This window comes from Zophobas morio, unplaced genomic scaffold (genome assembly GCF_036711695.1).
Source record: "Zophobas morio isolate AGI-343-1 ecotype UQ-CSIRO unplaced genomic scaffold, CSIRO_AGI_Zmor_V1 ptg000010l, whole genome shotgun sequence".
NCBI classification, from domain to species: Eukaryota; Metazoa; Arthropoda; class Insecta; order Coleoptera; family Tenebrionidae; genus Zophobas; species Zophobas morio.
Genome location: NW_026972115.1, coordinates 3745834 through 3762750, shown reverse-complemented (window position 1 = coordinate 3762750; position 16917 = coordinate 3745834). Strand labels below are relative to the sequence as shown.

Here is a 16917-nt window from a genome sequence, read left to right as displayed (position 1 = left end):
TTTTAGTTTTTCGATTTTCCAATCTTTCAGTTTTACGATGTTTCAATTTTTTGATTTTTTTAGTTTTCGATTCTCCAGTTTTTCGATTTTTTTTTCAATTCATCGATCTTTCGGTTTTCCCCTTCTCTGTTTCTGGACTTTTCTCCGATGTTCAATTTCTCGATATTTCAATTTGGGGGTTCATTAATATTTCTATTTTTAAAATTTTTCGATTTTTTGATGTTTCGATTTCTTGATTTTTCAATCTTTCGATTCTGAAATTTTTTGATGATTTCATTTTTCGTTTTCTCGATTTTTCGACTGTTGAACTCTTAGATTTTCGAAATTTCAGTTTTTTGATTCTGCAATTTTTCGATATTTCAAATGCTCGATTTTTCAATTTCTGAATTTTTCGCTTTTTCATTTGTTCAATTTTTGGCGCTTCTAATTTTTCCGTTTCTCGATTTTTCCACTTTTCGATTCATCGATTTTTCGATTTGTACATTTCTATATTTCTAGAATTTTTTCTTATATATTCAATTTCTCATTTTTTCAGATTTTTCGATTTATCGGTTTTTGGATATTTCAGTTTGAGGATGTTTCGATATTTTGATTTTTTAAATTTTAGATTTTTCTTTCTTAAATTTTTCATTTCTTCGATTTCTCGATTTTTCAATTTTCGTTTTCTCAATCTTTCAATATTTCAGCTTTAGGATTTTTCAGTTTTTTGATTTCTCAGTTTTCCGATTTTTCAATTGTTCAAATTTTGGATTCCTTATTTTATCAATTTTGGCGTTTCTAATTTTCAATTTTTTGATTTCTCGTTTTTTCCACTTTTCGATTCATGGATTTTCCCATTTCTCTATTTCTGCACTTTTCTTCCTTGTTCAATTTCTCGATTTTTCAGTTTTTCAATTTTTATGATATTCCATTTTTTTCAGTTTTTGGCGTTCCTAAGTTTTCGATTTCTCGATTTTTCAGGTTCTCTATTCTTTAATTTTTCGATTCTCAAATTTTTTGGTATTTCAGTTATGGGATTTTTTAGGTTTTTGGTTCTTCAATTTTTCGACTTATCAATTTTCCAATGTTTCAGTTTTGCGATTTTTCAAATTTTTGATTCTTCAGTTTTCGATTTTCAAATCGAACATTTTTGGCCTTCTTAAATTTTCATACCTCAATTTTCTGATATTTTGATTTCTTAATTTTTCGATTATTTAATTTTTAGGTTTTTCGATTTCCCGATTTTTCAGTTGTGCGGTTTTTCAGATTTTTTATTTTATAATTTTCGGAATTCCTAAGTTTTCGATTTTTTTATTTCTCCATTTTTCGACTGTTGAACTCTCAAATTTTCGAATTTTCGTTTTTTTGATTCTGCAATTTTTCGAAATTTCAAATGCTCGATTTTTCAATTTCTGAATTTTTCGATTTTCCCATTTCTCTAGTTCTAGACTTTTCTTCTGTGTTCAATTTCTTAATTTTTCAATTTTTTGATTTTACGATTTTTCGATTTATCAGTTTTTGGATATTTCAGTTTGAGGATTTTTTGATGTTTCGATTGCTCGAATTTTCAATTTTTGTTTTCCCAGTTTTTCAATATTTCGGTTTTGGGATTTTTCAGTTTTTTGATTTTTCAGTTTCTCGATTTTTCAATTGTTTAAATTGTCGATTCCTCAATTTTTTCATTTTGGTGTTTGTAATTTTCAATTTTTCGTTTTCTTTGTTTTTTGGCGTTTAGATTTTTCAATTTATTTATTTTCCCATCTCTCGACTTCTTGATTTCTCTATTTTTCAATTATTAAAATTTTTGGTTTTATGATTTTTCTAGTTTTTGATTTTTATTCTGTTTTGGGATTTTTCAATTTTTTGCTTTTTCGAATTTTCACTTTTTGGCTATCCTAAGTTTTCGATTTCTCTATTTATCAGTTTTCCAATTCTTTAATAATGTTTGGATTTTCAAATTTTTCAATATTTCATTGCGGGATTTTTCTATTTTTCGGTTTTTCAATTTTTCGATTTTTCAGTTTTTGGCGTTTCTAAATTTTCGATGTCTCGATTAACTGATTGGATTTGTCGTTTTTTCCACTTTTCGGTTCATCGATTTCTCGATTTTTCAGTTTTTCAATTTTTTGATATTCCATTTTTTCCAATTTTTGGCGTTCCGTTCCTAAGTTATCGATATTTTTCATTTTTTTTTTATTCTTTAATTTTGCGATTCTCTAATTTTTTTTTAATTTCAGTTTTGGGATTTTTAATTTTTTTAGTTCTTCAATTTTTCGATTTATCAATTCTCCAATGTTTCAGTTTTGCGATTTTTCAGTTTTTTGATTTTTCAGTTTTTCGATTCTCCGGTTCTTCAATTTTTTAATTTTTCGATTCTCAAATTTGAAAATAGAACATTTTTGGCCTTTCTAAATTTTCGATCTCGATGAACTGATTTTTCGATTTCTTGATTTTTTCACTTTTTGACTCATCGATTTTCCGATTTTCGCCTTTTCTATTTCCATGTTCAATTTCTCGATTTTTCAGTTTTCCAATTTTTTGATTTTACGATTCTTCGGTTTATCATATTTTCGATATTTCAGTTTGGGAGTTTATATTTCGATTTATAAAGTTTTTCGATTGCTTAATGTTTCGATTTTTTGATTTTTCAATCTTTTGATTCTGCAATTTTTCGATATTTAATTTTTTAATTTATCGATTTCCCGATTTTCCAGTTATGCGATTTTTCAGTTTTTTAATTTTGCAATTTTTCGATTTTTCATTTGTTCAATTTTTGGCGTTCTTAATTTTTCGATTTCTCGATTTTTCCACTTTTCGATTCATCTATTTTTGGATTTTTCCATTTCTCTATTTCTAGACTTTTCTTCTATATTCAATTTCTCGATTTTTCAATTTTTTGATTTTGCGATTTTTCGAAATTCTAAATTTTAGATTTTTCGTTATTAAATTTTTCATTTGTTCGATTTTTTGATGTTTCGATTTCCGGATTTTTTAATTTTCGTTTTCTCAATTTTTCAATACTTCAGTTTTGGGATTTTTCGATTTTTTCATTTTTCAATTTCTCGATTTTTCAATTGCTCAAATTCGCGATTGCTCAATTTTCCGATATTTCAATTTTATGATATTTCTAATTTTCAGTTTTTCAATTCCTCTGTTTTTCGACGCTTAGATTTTTCGATTTGTTATTTTCCCATCTCTCTTCTTCTCGATATCCCTATTTTTCAATTTTTTAAATTTTTGGTTTTTCGACTTTGCGATTTTCCGATAATTCTGTTTTGCGATTTTTCATATTTCCAATTTTTGGCGTTCCTAAGTTTGCGATTTCTCTATTTTTCAGTTTTTCAATTTTCAAATTTTTCAATATTTTGGGATTTTTCGGTTTTTTGGTTCTTCAATTTTTCAATTTTTGGCGTTTCCAAATTTTCGATATCTGTATTAACAAATTTTTCGATATCTCGTTTTTTCCGCTTTCCGCTTCATCGATTTTTCGATTTTCCCATTTCTCTATTATTTCATTTTTAGATTTTTGGATTTCCCGATTTTTCAGTTGTCCGATTCTTCAGATTTTTGATTTTATAATTTTCGACTTTTGAACTCAGATTTTCGAACTTTCAATTTTGGGACTTTTCAGTTTTTTGATTCTTAAATTTTTCAATTTTTGGCGTTTCCGAATTTTCGATATCTGGATTAACTAATTTTTCGATATCTCGTTTTTTACGATTCATCGATTTTTCGGTTTTCCCATGTCTCCGTTATTTCATTTTTAGGTTTTTGGATTTCCCGATTTTTTGACGTTTGAACTCTGAGATTTTCGAAATTTCAATTTTGGGACTCTTCAGTTTTTTGCTTTTTTAATTTATCGATTTTTTATTTTTTCAATTTTTGACATTCCAAAGTTTCGATTTCTCTATTTTTCAGTTTTTTGGTTTTTCAGTTTTCCGATTTTTCAGTTTTTCAATTTTTTAATTTTACGAATTTTTGATATTTCAGTTCGGGGATTTTTCAATAATTCGATTTTTTAAATTTTAGATTTAATTTAGAATTTTTCGATTGTTGGTTTTTTTTTTATTTTTAAATTTTTAGATTTTTCGATTTCCCGATTATTCAATTTCTTTGATGTTCCCATTTTTTGGTCGTTCGATTCTGAGTTTTAGATTTTGCAGTTTTTTGATGATTTAATTTTTCAATTTTTGAAAATTCCTCGATTTGTCGGTTTTTTAAATTCTCGATTTCTCTTTTTGTTCATTTTTCACTTTTCCAGTTTTACGATTTTTTTGTTTGGATTTCCCACTTTTGAAATTTTCTAATACAAATTACGATTTTTCAAATTTTCGATTTCTCGACTTCTCGATTTTTCAATTTTTCGACATTTTATTTTTTCGATTTTTTAAATTTTAGTCCATCATTTTTTTTTTAATTTCGATTGCTCTATTTTTGACGTAGGATATCGATTTTTCATTGTGTTAATTTTTCGATTTTTAAATATTTGATTTTTCAATTTTTAAGTTCTCGATTTTTCGACTTCTCTATTTCTCGATCTTTTTTATATTTCGATTTCCCAGTTTTTAAAATTTTCTTTATTGCGGTTTTTCAAATTCAAAACAGAAATTCAATGTCATTAATGTATAGATCAGTTCTCTCTTCTACCTTGAGGAGACAAAATCAGTCAAATTTTATTTCCTTTTAACCACTCATTCTTGTAATCTGAACGTGGTAATAGTCAAATTCTTTCGAAATATAAACATAAACAGTCGAAGTTAAGCATGTACTGAGAAATCGCAAAATCAAATTTTATAATTTTTTTAAAGAAACAGAATTATCGGACTATATTTCAAGAGAGACAAAAGTTCTGTCGAATTAATCCACGACCAGTTTTTTTTTTGTCTATTACGTGCGTAGCCACCTGAAATCCTTTTTTTTTTTCAAAAGCACATTCATTTCAGTAAAAAGTCAACTTTTTGTGTCTGACGCGGTCGAAATGAAATGAGTTTGGTGTTTTCAGCGAACCACCAACGCAACAGTGAGTTTTCAAAGCATTGTTAAAAGACAAACAGACTGGGAGATGTTCGGAAATGGCAGAAAATAAGTTCACGTCAAATAGCGCTGAAAATTTTATTAGAGTGTACACAAACCATGGAAATTTTACTGCTGCGGAAGCCATTGATGCACTTGCAATTTTTCAATTCGTGCTCGAGATGGAAGAAAGGGGATTGAAAGCAAACATCAATTTCATTTAGAAAAGTTTTATTGCTCAAATTCGTACACTAGTAATGCTTGTGACTTATATTTCTAAAGATGTTTTCGGATTGATCAAACCTTTCTTATTGTAGGTTTGAGACGACGATCCATTTCGCTGAATCGACCAAAACATGCTGAATTTTCTTAATTAAAAAAGATCTTTAATGCTGGAAAAGCCACTCCGACTTTCCCCAATCTGCAATTATTACCACTCAAACTTTTCATGTATCTCGTAAAGTACATTTATTGCATGTCCACATCATAATAAAATCCGACATAATAAAACATTAGCCGGATTACTAGTCGCCATTTTGGATTCGTATGCATTATCAGCTCGAAACCTTTTTACTTTTTACATCACCTTCGTGTTTATTTTATAAAAAAAAAACACGCGAAATTATCCCGACCTTCATACAATTTTTGCGACAAGGGTATTCGCAACAATTTTTTCCCAAAGCCTTTGATATAGCGCACATCATTTTTTAATTATAGAATTAAATCGGAACAAACCTCGTATCAAACGACATGAAAACCCGATCAATAACCTACGCGTTGCGATTTTTCGAAATGTCAATTATTCCAGATTTGCGCCAGTTGTATTTAATCAAATTGTCGAGTATGCAACCAATTATACAAGTTTATTCCAGTTCGACAAATAGTCGAAGTAATTCCAGCCCCGACTCGCGCCGCCCACGCGCTCAATTTCGGTAACAACGGCAGCAACAAATGTCACATTTGTCATCCCGAACAAAAAGGACCGACTACGTGTTCAGTCTGCGGTCCGCGATTCTGGCCGTCATCGCTCAACGAAATCAGCGATGTGCATCCACGATTTAGACGTTGGTAATTTAATAAAGATATTAAATAAACGTAACGTAATTCCAGATGCGGAGCCCCCGTACATCAATAAAAGTTTATTAGCTTACACGGCAGCGCAGGTAGTCGTAGTTGCACTTGAAAGGTCATGCAGCTAACTCGATTACTTCGTGCTGCCATAACAAGGTTTTTGTAGGCGGCAACTTTGTAAAAACTAAATATCAAGCTGTGATGGCGGCGCAATTTGCTTAATGGAAGTGCATTGATAAGTCTAATCCGACGACGACTACTAGGATATTCCATTTGGAGGAGGGCGGACGTCGTAGGATTGATAAGAGCTCGCTGCGCTCGCTTATTATGTATGAACAGATAACAACTGGTCGAAAGTTGCTCTTGAAGTACAATGAAACATATCCAGCATTTTCGCAAAATGATGACATTTGATTTTGCGGATTTTATAATTTTTGAACGATAAAAACAGCAAAATAAGAATGAGAAATGATACTGCAAACAAAACTCAGGCGGCAGCTATTTGTGCAGGTGGCTGCCTGGCTGCAAGTCATAAATTAGTGGAACGCCCGGAAGTGGCCGATTTTTCGAGATCATTATGTGTCAAGAAGTTTTTCTATTTTTTCGTTTCTAAATTTCCAAATTTTCGGTTTCTCAATTTCTTAAGTAATCGATTTCCCGGTTTTTCAATGTTTCGATTATCCAGTTTTTCACTTTTAGGATTTTCCAGGTTTTTTTTACAATATTGATTCTCCAATTTCTCGATTCTCAAAAATTTTCGATTTGTCGATTTTTTCATTTTTCGAATTCTCAATTTTCCATTATTGCAGTTTTATGATTTTTTAATTTTTCAGTTTGTATCTTTCTAAATTTCCAAATTTTCGATTTCGACGTTTCTTAAGTAGTCAAATTTTCAGGGTTTTTTTCATTTTTTCTGTTTTTTAAGTTTACTACTTTTCGACTTTTTGATTTCCCGAGATATCAATTTTTCCATTTTTAAATTTTGTTGTTCAATTTTTCGATTTTTGATGGTCGATTTCTCACAGTTTTTCGATATCTTTTAATTTTTCACTTTTTAATCAATCATGAAAAACTTTTCTAGATTATCTAGATTTAAATATAATTCATTGAAAACATGTATTTTTATTATGGTCAAATTTGTAAATAACCTCTCTTTTTTTCAATTTTCGATTTCTCAAATTTTGGTATTTCAGTTTTTAGGATCTTCCAGTTTTTTTTTGTCTACAATTTCTCGATTCTTAAAATTTTCGATTTCTCGATTTTTTCATTTCTCGAATTCTCAATTTTCCATTATTGTAGTTTTATGATTTTTCAATTTTTCGATTTCCCGATTTTTCAATTTTTCGACTCTTTAAATTTTCGATTTTTCAGTTTTTCAGTTCTTGAATTTTTCAGTTGGATGTTTCAATTTCTGGGTCTCGCGATTTTTCGATTTCTAAATTTCTCGATTCTTTTTCGATTTCGCCATTTCTTACGCAATCGATTTCCCAATTTTCCACTTTTTCAATTTTTCTGTTTTGTAAGTTTTCTTTTTGTCGACTTTTTGATTTCTCGATTTATCAATTTTTCCATTTTTAAATTTTGTTCAATTTTCGAGTTTTGATGTTCCGATTTCTGGATTTTTCAGTTTTTCGATATTTTTTAATTTTTCAATTTTTAATAATTATTGGAAATATGTCGTATTTTTATTATTGTAAAATTTGTAAATAATCTCTCGACTTTTCAAGTTTGTATTAAAGTTTTTGGTATTTCAGTTTTAGGATTTTCCAGGTTTTTTTTTCAATCTTTCGATTCTTAAAATTTTCCATTTCCCGATTTTTTCATTTTTCGAATTTTGCAGTTTTATGATTTTTCAATTTTTCGACTCTTCTTTAATTTTTCGGTTTTTAAATTTTTCGATGTTTCAATTTTCCAATTTTTACCTTTCTAAATTTTCAAATTTTCGATTTCTCAATTTCTTAAGTAAGCCATTTCTCGACTTTTCAGTTTTTCAGGGTTTTGACTTTATAATGTTTCCGTTTTTTAGGTTTTTGACTTTTCGATTTCTCAATTTATCAATTTTTCCATTTTTAAATTTTGTTGTCCAATTTTTCGATCCTTTGATGTTTTTCGAGTTTTAAAATTTTTCTATTTCTCGTTTTCTCGATTTTTCATTTCCTCGATATTTTTGTTTTTTAATTTTTCGAACTTCTTAGTTTTATAATTTTTATTTCAGTTTTTGGATGTTTCAATTTCTGGATCTCTCGATTTTTCGATTTCTAAATTTCTCGATTCTTTTTCGATTTCACCATTTCTTAAGCAATTTTTTCAATGTTTCAATTTTTCAGTTTTTCAGTTCTTGAATTTTTCAATTTTCAGGTTTTGGATTTTTTAATTGTTCCGTTTTTTAAGTTTCCAATTTTTCCATTCTCCAATTTCTCAATTCTTAAAATTTTAGATTTCTCGATTTTTTCATTTTTCGAATTCTCAATTTTCCATTTTCGACTCTTCTTTAATTTTTCGGTTTTTAAATTTTTCGATGTATCAATTTGTCAATTTTTGCCGTTCTAAATTTTCAAATTTTGGATTTTTCAGTTTTGCAGCTCTTGAATTTTTCAGATTTTCAGGTTTTTGGTTTTTTAATTTTTTAGTTTTTTAAGTTTTCGATCTTTCCATTTTTAAATTTTGTTGTTCAATTTGCCGATTCTTTGATGTTTCAATTTTTTATTTATTTTTTTTTATTTTTTATTTTTCGAACTGTTGAGTTTTAGAATTTACATTTCAGTTTTTAGATGTTTGAATTTTTAGGTCTTTCGATTTTTCGATTTCTAAATTTCTCCATTCTTAAAATTTTCGATTTCTCGATTTTTTCAATTTTTCAATTTGTACTTGTAAAAATTCCAAATTTTCGATTTATCAATTTCTTAAGTAATCGATTTCTCGACTTTTCAATGTTTCGCTTATTCAGGTTTTCAGTTTTAAGGTTCTCCGGTTTTTTTTTCAATCTTTCGATTCTCCAATTTCTCGATTCTTAAAATTTTCGATTTCTCGATTTTTTTCATTTTTCGAATTCCCAATTCCATTATTGCAGTTTTATGATTTTTTAGTTTTCTAAATTTCCAAATTTTCGATTTCGCCATTTTTTTCGATTTTTCAGTTCTTGAATTTTTCGATTTGTCAGGTTTTTGATTTTTCATTTTTTTCTGCTTTTTAAGTTTTCTATTTTTCGAATTATTGGATTTCCCGAGATATCAATTTTTCCATTTTTAAATTTTGTTGTTCAATTTTTCGATTTTTGATGGTTCAATTTCTCGATTTCTCAGTTTTTCGATCTTTTAATTTTTCAATTTTTAATCAAAATCATGAAAAACTTTTCTAGATTATCTAGATTTAAATATAATTCATTGAAAACATGTTGTATTTTTATTATGGTAAAATTTGTAAATAATCTCTCCTTTTTTCAACTTTCGATTTCTCAGTTTTTGGTATTGCAGTTTTAGGATCTTCCAGTTTTTTTTTTGTCTACAATTTCTCGATTCTTAAAATTTTCGATTTCTCGATTTTTTCATTTTTCGAATTTTGCAGTTTTATGAATTTTCAATTTTTCGACTCTTTAAATTTTCGATTTTTCAGTTTTTCAGTTCTTGAATTTTTCAGTTTTTCAGGTTTTTGATTTTTTATTTTTCCATTTTTAAATTTTGCTGTGCAATTTTTCGATTCTTGTTCTATTTCTCGTTTTTTCGATTTTTCATTTCCTTGATATTTTTATTTTTTAATTTTTCGAACTTCTTAGTTTTAGAATTTTCATTTCAGTTTTTGGATGTTTCAATTTCTGGGTCTCGCGATTTTTCGATTTCTAAATTTCTCGATTCTTTTTCGATTTCGCCATTTCTTACGCAATCGATTTCCCGATTTTCCAATTTTTCAATTTTTCAGGTTTTTCCTTTTCATTTTTTCTGTTTTGTAAGTTTTCTATTTGTCGACTTTTTGATTTCTCGATTTATCATTTTTTCCATTTTTAAATGTTGTTCAATTTTCGAGTTTTGATGTTCCGATTTCTGCATTTTTCAGTTTTTCGATATTTTTTAATTTTTCAATTTTTAATCATTATTGGAAATATGTCGTATTTTTATTATAGTAAAATTTGTTAATAATCTCTCGACTTTTCAAGTTTGTATTAAAGTTTTTGGTATTTCAGTTTTAGGATTTTCCAGGGTTTTTTTTCAATCTTTCGATTCTTAAAATTTTCCATTTCCCGATTTTTTCATTTTTCGAATTTTGCAGTTTTATGATTTTTCAATTTTTCGACTCTTTAATTTTTCGGTTTTTAAATTTTTCGAAGTTTCAATTTTCCAATTTTTACCTTTCTAAATTTTCAAATTTTCGATTTCTCAATTTCTTAAGTAAGCCATTTCTCGACTTTTCAGTTTTTCAGGGTTTTGACTTTATAATGTTTCCGTTTTTTGGGTTTTTGACTTTTCGATTTCTCAATTTATCAATTTTTCCATTTTTAAATTTTGTTGTCCAATTTTTCGATCCTTTGATGTTTTTCGAGTTTTAAAATTTTTCTATTTCTCGTTTTTTCGATTTTTCATTTCCTCGATATTTTTATTTTTTAATTTTTCGAACTTCTTAGTTTTAGAATTTTTATTTCAGTTTTTGGATGTTTCAATTTCTGGATCTCTCGATTTTTCGAATTCTAAATTTCTCGATTCTTTTTCGATTTCACCATTTCTTAAGCAATCGATTTCTCGATTTTTCAATGTTTCAATTTTTCAGTTTTTGAATTTTTCAATTTTTCGATTTTTGATGTTCTGATGTCTCGATTTTCAGTTTTTCGAGATTTTTTAATTTTTCAATTTTTAATAATCATTGGAAACATGTATTTTTATTATAGTAAAATTTGTAAATAATCTGTCGACTTTTCAACTTTGGATTTCTCGATTTTTTTCATTTTTCGAATTTTCAATTTTCCATTGTTGCAGTTTTATGATTTTACAATTTTTCGACTCTTCTTTAATTTTTCGGTTTTTAAATTCGATGTTTGTTTTTCAATTTTCACCTTTCTAAATTTTCAAATTTTCGATTTCTCAATTTCTTAAGTAATCTTAAGTTTCGATTTTTCAGTTTTTCAGTTCTTGAATTTTTCAATTTTCAGGTTTTTGATTTTTTAATTGTTCCGTTTTTTAAGTTTCCAATTTTTCCATTCTCCAATTTCTCAATTCTTAAAATTTTAGATTTCTCGATTTTTTCATTTTTCGAATTCTCAATTTTCCATTTTCGACTCTTCTTTAATTTTTCGGTTTTTAAATTTTTCGATGTATCAATTTGTCAATTTTTGCCGTTCTAAATTTTCAAATTTTGGATTTTTCAGTTTTGCAGCTCTTGAATTTTTCAGATTTTCAGGTTTTTGGTTTTTTAATTTTTTCGTTTTTTAAGTTTTCGATCTTTCCATTTTTAAATTTTGTTGTTCAATTTGTCGATTCTTTGATGTTTCGAATTCTCGATTTTCCAGTTTTTCAATTTTTTATTTATTTTTTTTTTTATTTTTTATTTTTCGAACTGTTGAATTTTAGAATTTACATTTCAGTTTTTAGATGTTTGAATTTTTCGGTCTTTCGATTTTTCGATTTCTAAATTTCTCCATTCTTAAAATTTTCGATTTCTCGATTTTTTCATTTTTCGAATTCTGAATTTTCAATTATTGTGGTTTTATGATTTTTCAATTTTCGAAGTCTTCAGTTTTTCGGTTTTTAAATTTTTCGTTATTTCAAGTTTTCAATTTGTACCTTTGTAAAAATTCCAAATTTTCGATTTCTCAATTTCTTAAGTAATCGATTTCTCGACTTTTCAATGTTTCGCTTATTCAGGTTTTCAGTTTTAAGGTTCTCCGGTTTTTTTTTTTCAATCTTTCGATTCTCCAATTTCTCGATTCTTAAAATTTTCGATTTCTCGATTTTTTCATTTTCGAATTCTCAATTCCATTATTGCAGTTTCATGATTTTTTAATTTTTTAATTTGTATCTTTCTTAATTTCCAAATTTTCGATTTCGCCATTTTTTTCGATTTTTCAGTTTTTCAGTTCTTGAATTTTTCGATTTGTCAGGTTTTTGATTTTTCATTTTTTCTGTTTTTAAGTTTTCTATTTTTCGAATTATTGGATTTCTCGATTTATCAATTTTTCCATTTTTAAATTTTGTTGTTCAATTTTTCAATTCTATAACGTTTCTCGATTTTTCTCATTTTTCAAAACTTGTGCAAGATTTGAAAGTATTCAGTTTTTCAATTCTTGATTTAATCAATAAAATAAATTCACGCATTTACTAATTTTTTTGAGTCACCCTGTATATGCAAAAAACAAAAAATATGAATGGAATGATCAATTCCAAGGACAGACTCATCATATTTTGTACAATTAGATAGGATTTAGTCGGCAAAATTTTGAGCTGATGTCATCAATTTTTTGGAGGGGAGAAGTAAATATATTTTGATTTAAAATTTATGTTTCGATTTTGCAGATTCAAAATTAAATTGCAAACTGTTTTATAATTTTGATTTTTTTTTTCCAAAAATCTGGACGAAAAGTCGGAAAATCGAAAAATTGAATAACAGAAAAATTGAAAATCGAGAAATCGAAGTGGAAAAATTGAGAAAACGCAAATTCGAGAAATCAAAATCCAAACACAGAAATTGAAAAATCGTGAAACCAAAAAAATCGAATTGTCGAAAAATTTAGAAATAGAAAAGTCAAAAAATTCAGAAATCGAAAAGTCGAAAAAATTAATAGAAAAATCGAAAAATCGAGAAATCGAAGTGTAAAATTGTGAAAACAAAAGCAGAGAAATCGAAAATTCGGAAAATTTAGAAATCAACAAGTCGGAAAATTGAGAAATTAGAAAATCGAAAGACGAAAAATTGGAAAATCGCAATTTCTCTTAGAAAAATAAGGATTTTGCAATTAAGCTCCGCCCCTCGGTGTGACGACAAATAAAAAATTCGTCACAATTGAGATTGGGTGGGTGGGCGGGGCTTATGATTTTCCTTTTTCCCTTCTTAATATACATACTTTTCACAAAGAAGAGGCGGAAAACATGTTTAAAATGACCAATTTTATCCTCAACACTTCTCCACAAATTTAAATTTAATTTTAAACATGTTTTCAGTTGCTTGTCGTGAATAGAAAACTAAATACATATATTAAGAAGAAAAAAGGCTAAATACAATATTGTTGTTTTATAATTTATTATGCTATTTTATACTATTTAAAACCCATTATTACGTAATTTTGGTTAGTGTTTTACGACCTAAATGATATCCCTAATATACATTCAAAATTTGACTCCAATCAAGGATCATGAAACGTCGATAAAACTTGAAAGTGACAAGTCGCGGATGGACTCGATTACTACACTTCATTAGCTTACGTCCAGGAAATAACAACTCTGTTTATTTAATCATATGAACTCGTCTCACCCACTTTATTACTTCCCAGCGTTATTATTATAGTAGAGTAAAATTTGTTTGTTTTGTTTCAGTCTTGGACGTGGAGGCGTTCGAGCGACTCTTGGGCCCGTGCATGCAGCTGATGAAGCGCAACATAAACGACTACGAAGAACAAATGCTCAAGATATTCGGCTCAAAGCATAACATCCGAGACATCCGATGAACGGAGCCGAGCTCCCGCCTTCTCTGAACGATAGTCGAACCCATCCCCTCAAAATTGTATTAATTTAAAAAAATTATTACATGTCGAGTAGTAAACAGTCAAGATGTTTACGTCACTACTAGTTGCGTCACATGCAAAACAAAACTTACAAAAAAAGTAATTATTTATTGTAAAACGGGGTGCAAAGTTTACTAGTCATGTGTATATAATGTTATGGAAGTCCCTGTGCTTTGTTGTTGCGACGGTCCAGGACGGCCCCCTACTGCTGGACGGTGCGCGGCCACTTTACGTTCTCGTCTACTATGTATTCCCTATTTTGATGCCTGCCGTCTCCAAAATGCCCAGTATTGTATGTGTGTTTGGATGCAAGTTAATCGTATTCAAGTCTTCTCAAGTGTCGTTCTTTTCTCGCTTATTGTTTGACAGATCGCGGCCAGCAATACGACGAACGTTGTGCCAAAAGAGAGTACAAAAAGACACGCAATAAATTGGCAGCTGCAGTTTTGTCAATTAGGAGTAGGCAGGGTCCAGTATTAGTCGCAGTATTGTAGGTGGCGCTTGAGTAGTGTAGTACGTAGACAGTATTCCGGAGATTTAAATCCACGCCTTCCCCGACACAGGTTACGCCACTGGAATTTACGTCAAAACGTCCGTCTAACACAAATCAATAAAAAATGTTTTTTCGGGTCGCTAGCCCCAGGTTCAACGACCATCTCACGATTTCAACTCTCAAAAACTCCATTAGAGCTCGTTTTCACAAACATTGACCCTCTCCGAACAAATCACATTATCGACGGAGTCTTTGAACTTGCTTTTATTTACACAATTAGGCTAACGCTTCGGCGTCTCCGAATCAATTAGGAGGCTCTAATCCACTCACGCCGGCTATTATTTTCACGTTTTGGTCGATTTTTTCCAAATTGAACAGGCGGCGCCATTTTTGAATCGAACGTCGGTGGCGCCACCTGCACCGTTGTAATAGCAACTTTTGAAAAAAAAATTTAACTGTTGCAATAATAGCAAATTAAATTATAATTAGAATAAAGTGTGTATGCTCGTCGTGTTAATTATCGTTTTCGTGTGTTTTTCATCGTTTTTTGACGACGGATTGAGTGGTGGCGCAGTTTTTAAATAACTGTCAACGACGCCATCTTGTCCGATTTAGTGGTGAAAATTTTCGAAAAATCGCGTGAATTAATAGTGCTTGACTTGAATCTTCGTTTGCTGATCTCACGGGTGTACGGTATGTGTATTTACGTATTTTTCCTTTTAGACGTAGTTGCTTTTGGCACAATTCGTTCGGTGTGTAAAGCTTGATGACCGCCCCCCTGTAATTGTACAAAATATGCCATGCCCCCTTGTTGGTTTTAATGTTCCATATAAATGTGATCGAGTGTTCTCAACTGAGGCTATATTGTTTTTATTTATGTGTACGAGTTGTTTTGTTGTTTAAGTTTACGGACACAGAAGACTAGCTCCATGTGAGTCTTTGTTAATTGTTAATCGTACAGTGGTTAACACATCTCCTTTATACATACTACATATACATATTTATTATAGTGTTATATTCGTGTGCTATGAAACAATTTGCCAGAATATCGAAAACAGTGTCATAATATCTGTCGAACAATCAGTACGTTGGGGGCCTCTGAAGCGCGTCCACGACGGGCTTGAAAGGCCCCAGACGGTAATAATACCTAAGGCTGAATAACATATAATATATGGAGAATCATGATCGGATATTATATGAAAAATGGAGTATTTATTTTGGAAGTATTAAATGTTATATTTATGTATTGATAAATGGAATTGAGAGAGGAGGAAACCGTTTAAATATGCCCTAGTTATAGTAACTTTTTTTAAGCAAAAGTTACTCATATCACTAAGTTCAGGTGAAAGGTCGAATAATAATAGTCCTTATAACAAACGTAAATTTGTAAGTTAATACAGACTTTTTTATGTTGTGGGTGGGATTCGGCGGACCTTAAGGTGCCTCTCGTGTTCATGATCGAATTATTGTTCAATCAAACCAAATCAAAAGCATCATCATTAGACGGTACATTTTAGACTAGTTCAAATCGACATAAAAAGTCTATTATGTGCCTTACACCCCCCAATAACGCTTACCAGGAATCCAGGCGCACCGATTCGGTTCGAGTCGGGTTGTGACGGGTCCGCCGAATCCCACCGGTAATTTAGCACAATTCTAATATTTAAATGTGTAGATAATAGCTAGGTGTATTATGTAGTGGCTTGTCAGTTCATATTCACTGTTTCGAGAGAAGGTAGCAAAGGTCGGTTCATCCTATGTGTTATTTGTCAAAGTTGAATGTTGATTGTTTACGTGGTATGTGTTTCTGTCCCGACCATTTCTTCATCAGGTCGCCAGGGCCGGGCTAGACCGGCGTTGGCGGTCGATACTACTATAAGGTGTCTCTAAGCACGAATATTGCCTTTTACTTATCATACCAAAAAATTAGAATCTCATTAAGTTATTTGTACACAAAAAATTAATTGTAAGTGTTTGCCATGTCACATGCCATATTCTAAACACTCTGAGCTGACTCGCTCGTCCTGTCTGAGATTCCTTAGTCATATGTACTGCTTCCACCATGATGACTAAATGAGCTTATTAAATTTAATTGACTTTTATTACTCCCCGACGGACATTTAACCACAAACATTACAAAAATAAAAAAATTTCATGTTTTCTCGACTTGTTATAACCCTTTTAGTACGAAAAAAATGGTCTAAAGAGTTTAGACAGTACTTCCCTCGCTGTCGGAAACTTGACGACTGCATGCCTATTGTGTTTTTTTTCTCATTACATTTTTGTAGTGGGAATTTAAAAAAAATTGCGATGACGTCATCAACATTTTTGCAAGGACACGTATATCAGTTGGGATAGATGTAGTGTAATGCTAAGAATAAAATTATTGTATTCCCAAATTTTCGGGAAAATGAATTGGGTCGTTTTGAATATTGATTTGTTATAATCAATAAAATAACGAAACAATTTACTCACGTATACGTATCAGAGGCAACTGAAAATCGTGTATGTATAAACATTCTTAATTTAAGATGTCAGGCGTAACAGCATACGTGAGAGTCAAACAGAGAAACTGTAAACAAAACGACCATCGGTTTTATTGCTTCGACTTCCGCTTATTATATAAAACATTGGGTTTTATTTTAATTCTTGACGGTGA

General features: G+C 29.7%; 1 protein-coding gene across 3 annotated transcripts in view; it reads left to right on the top strand.

Moving 5' to 3' along the window:
* LOC135126172 (cAMP-dependent protein kinase type II regulatory subunit) overlaps nt 1-16350 on the top strand; it is a 93610-nt gene extending 77260 nt beyond the window's left edge. For all 3 annotated transcript variants that reach the window (XM_064052013.1, XM_064052014.1, XM_064052015.1), the window contains one exon: nt 13578-16350. In XM_064052013.1, coding sequence (XP_063908083.1) covers nt 13578-13708 — 131 coding nt within the window. In that variant the 3' untranslated portion in view covers nt 13709-16350. The remainder of the gene's footprint in view (nt 1-13577) is intronic.
* Nucleotides 16351-16917: the final 567 nt, after the last annotated feature.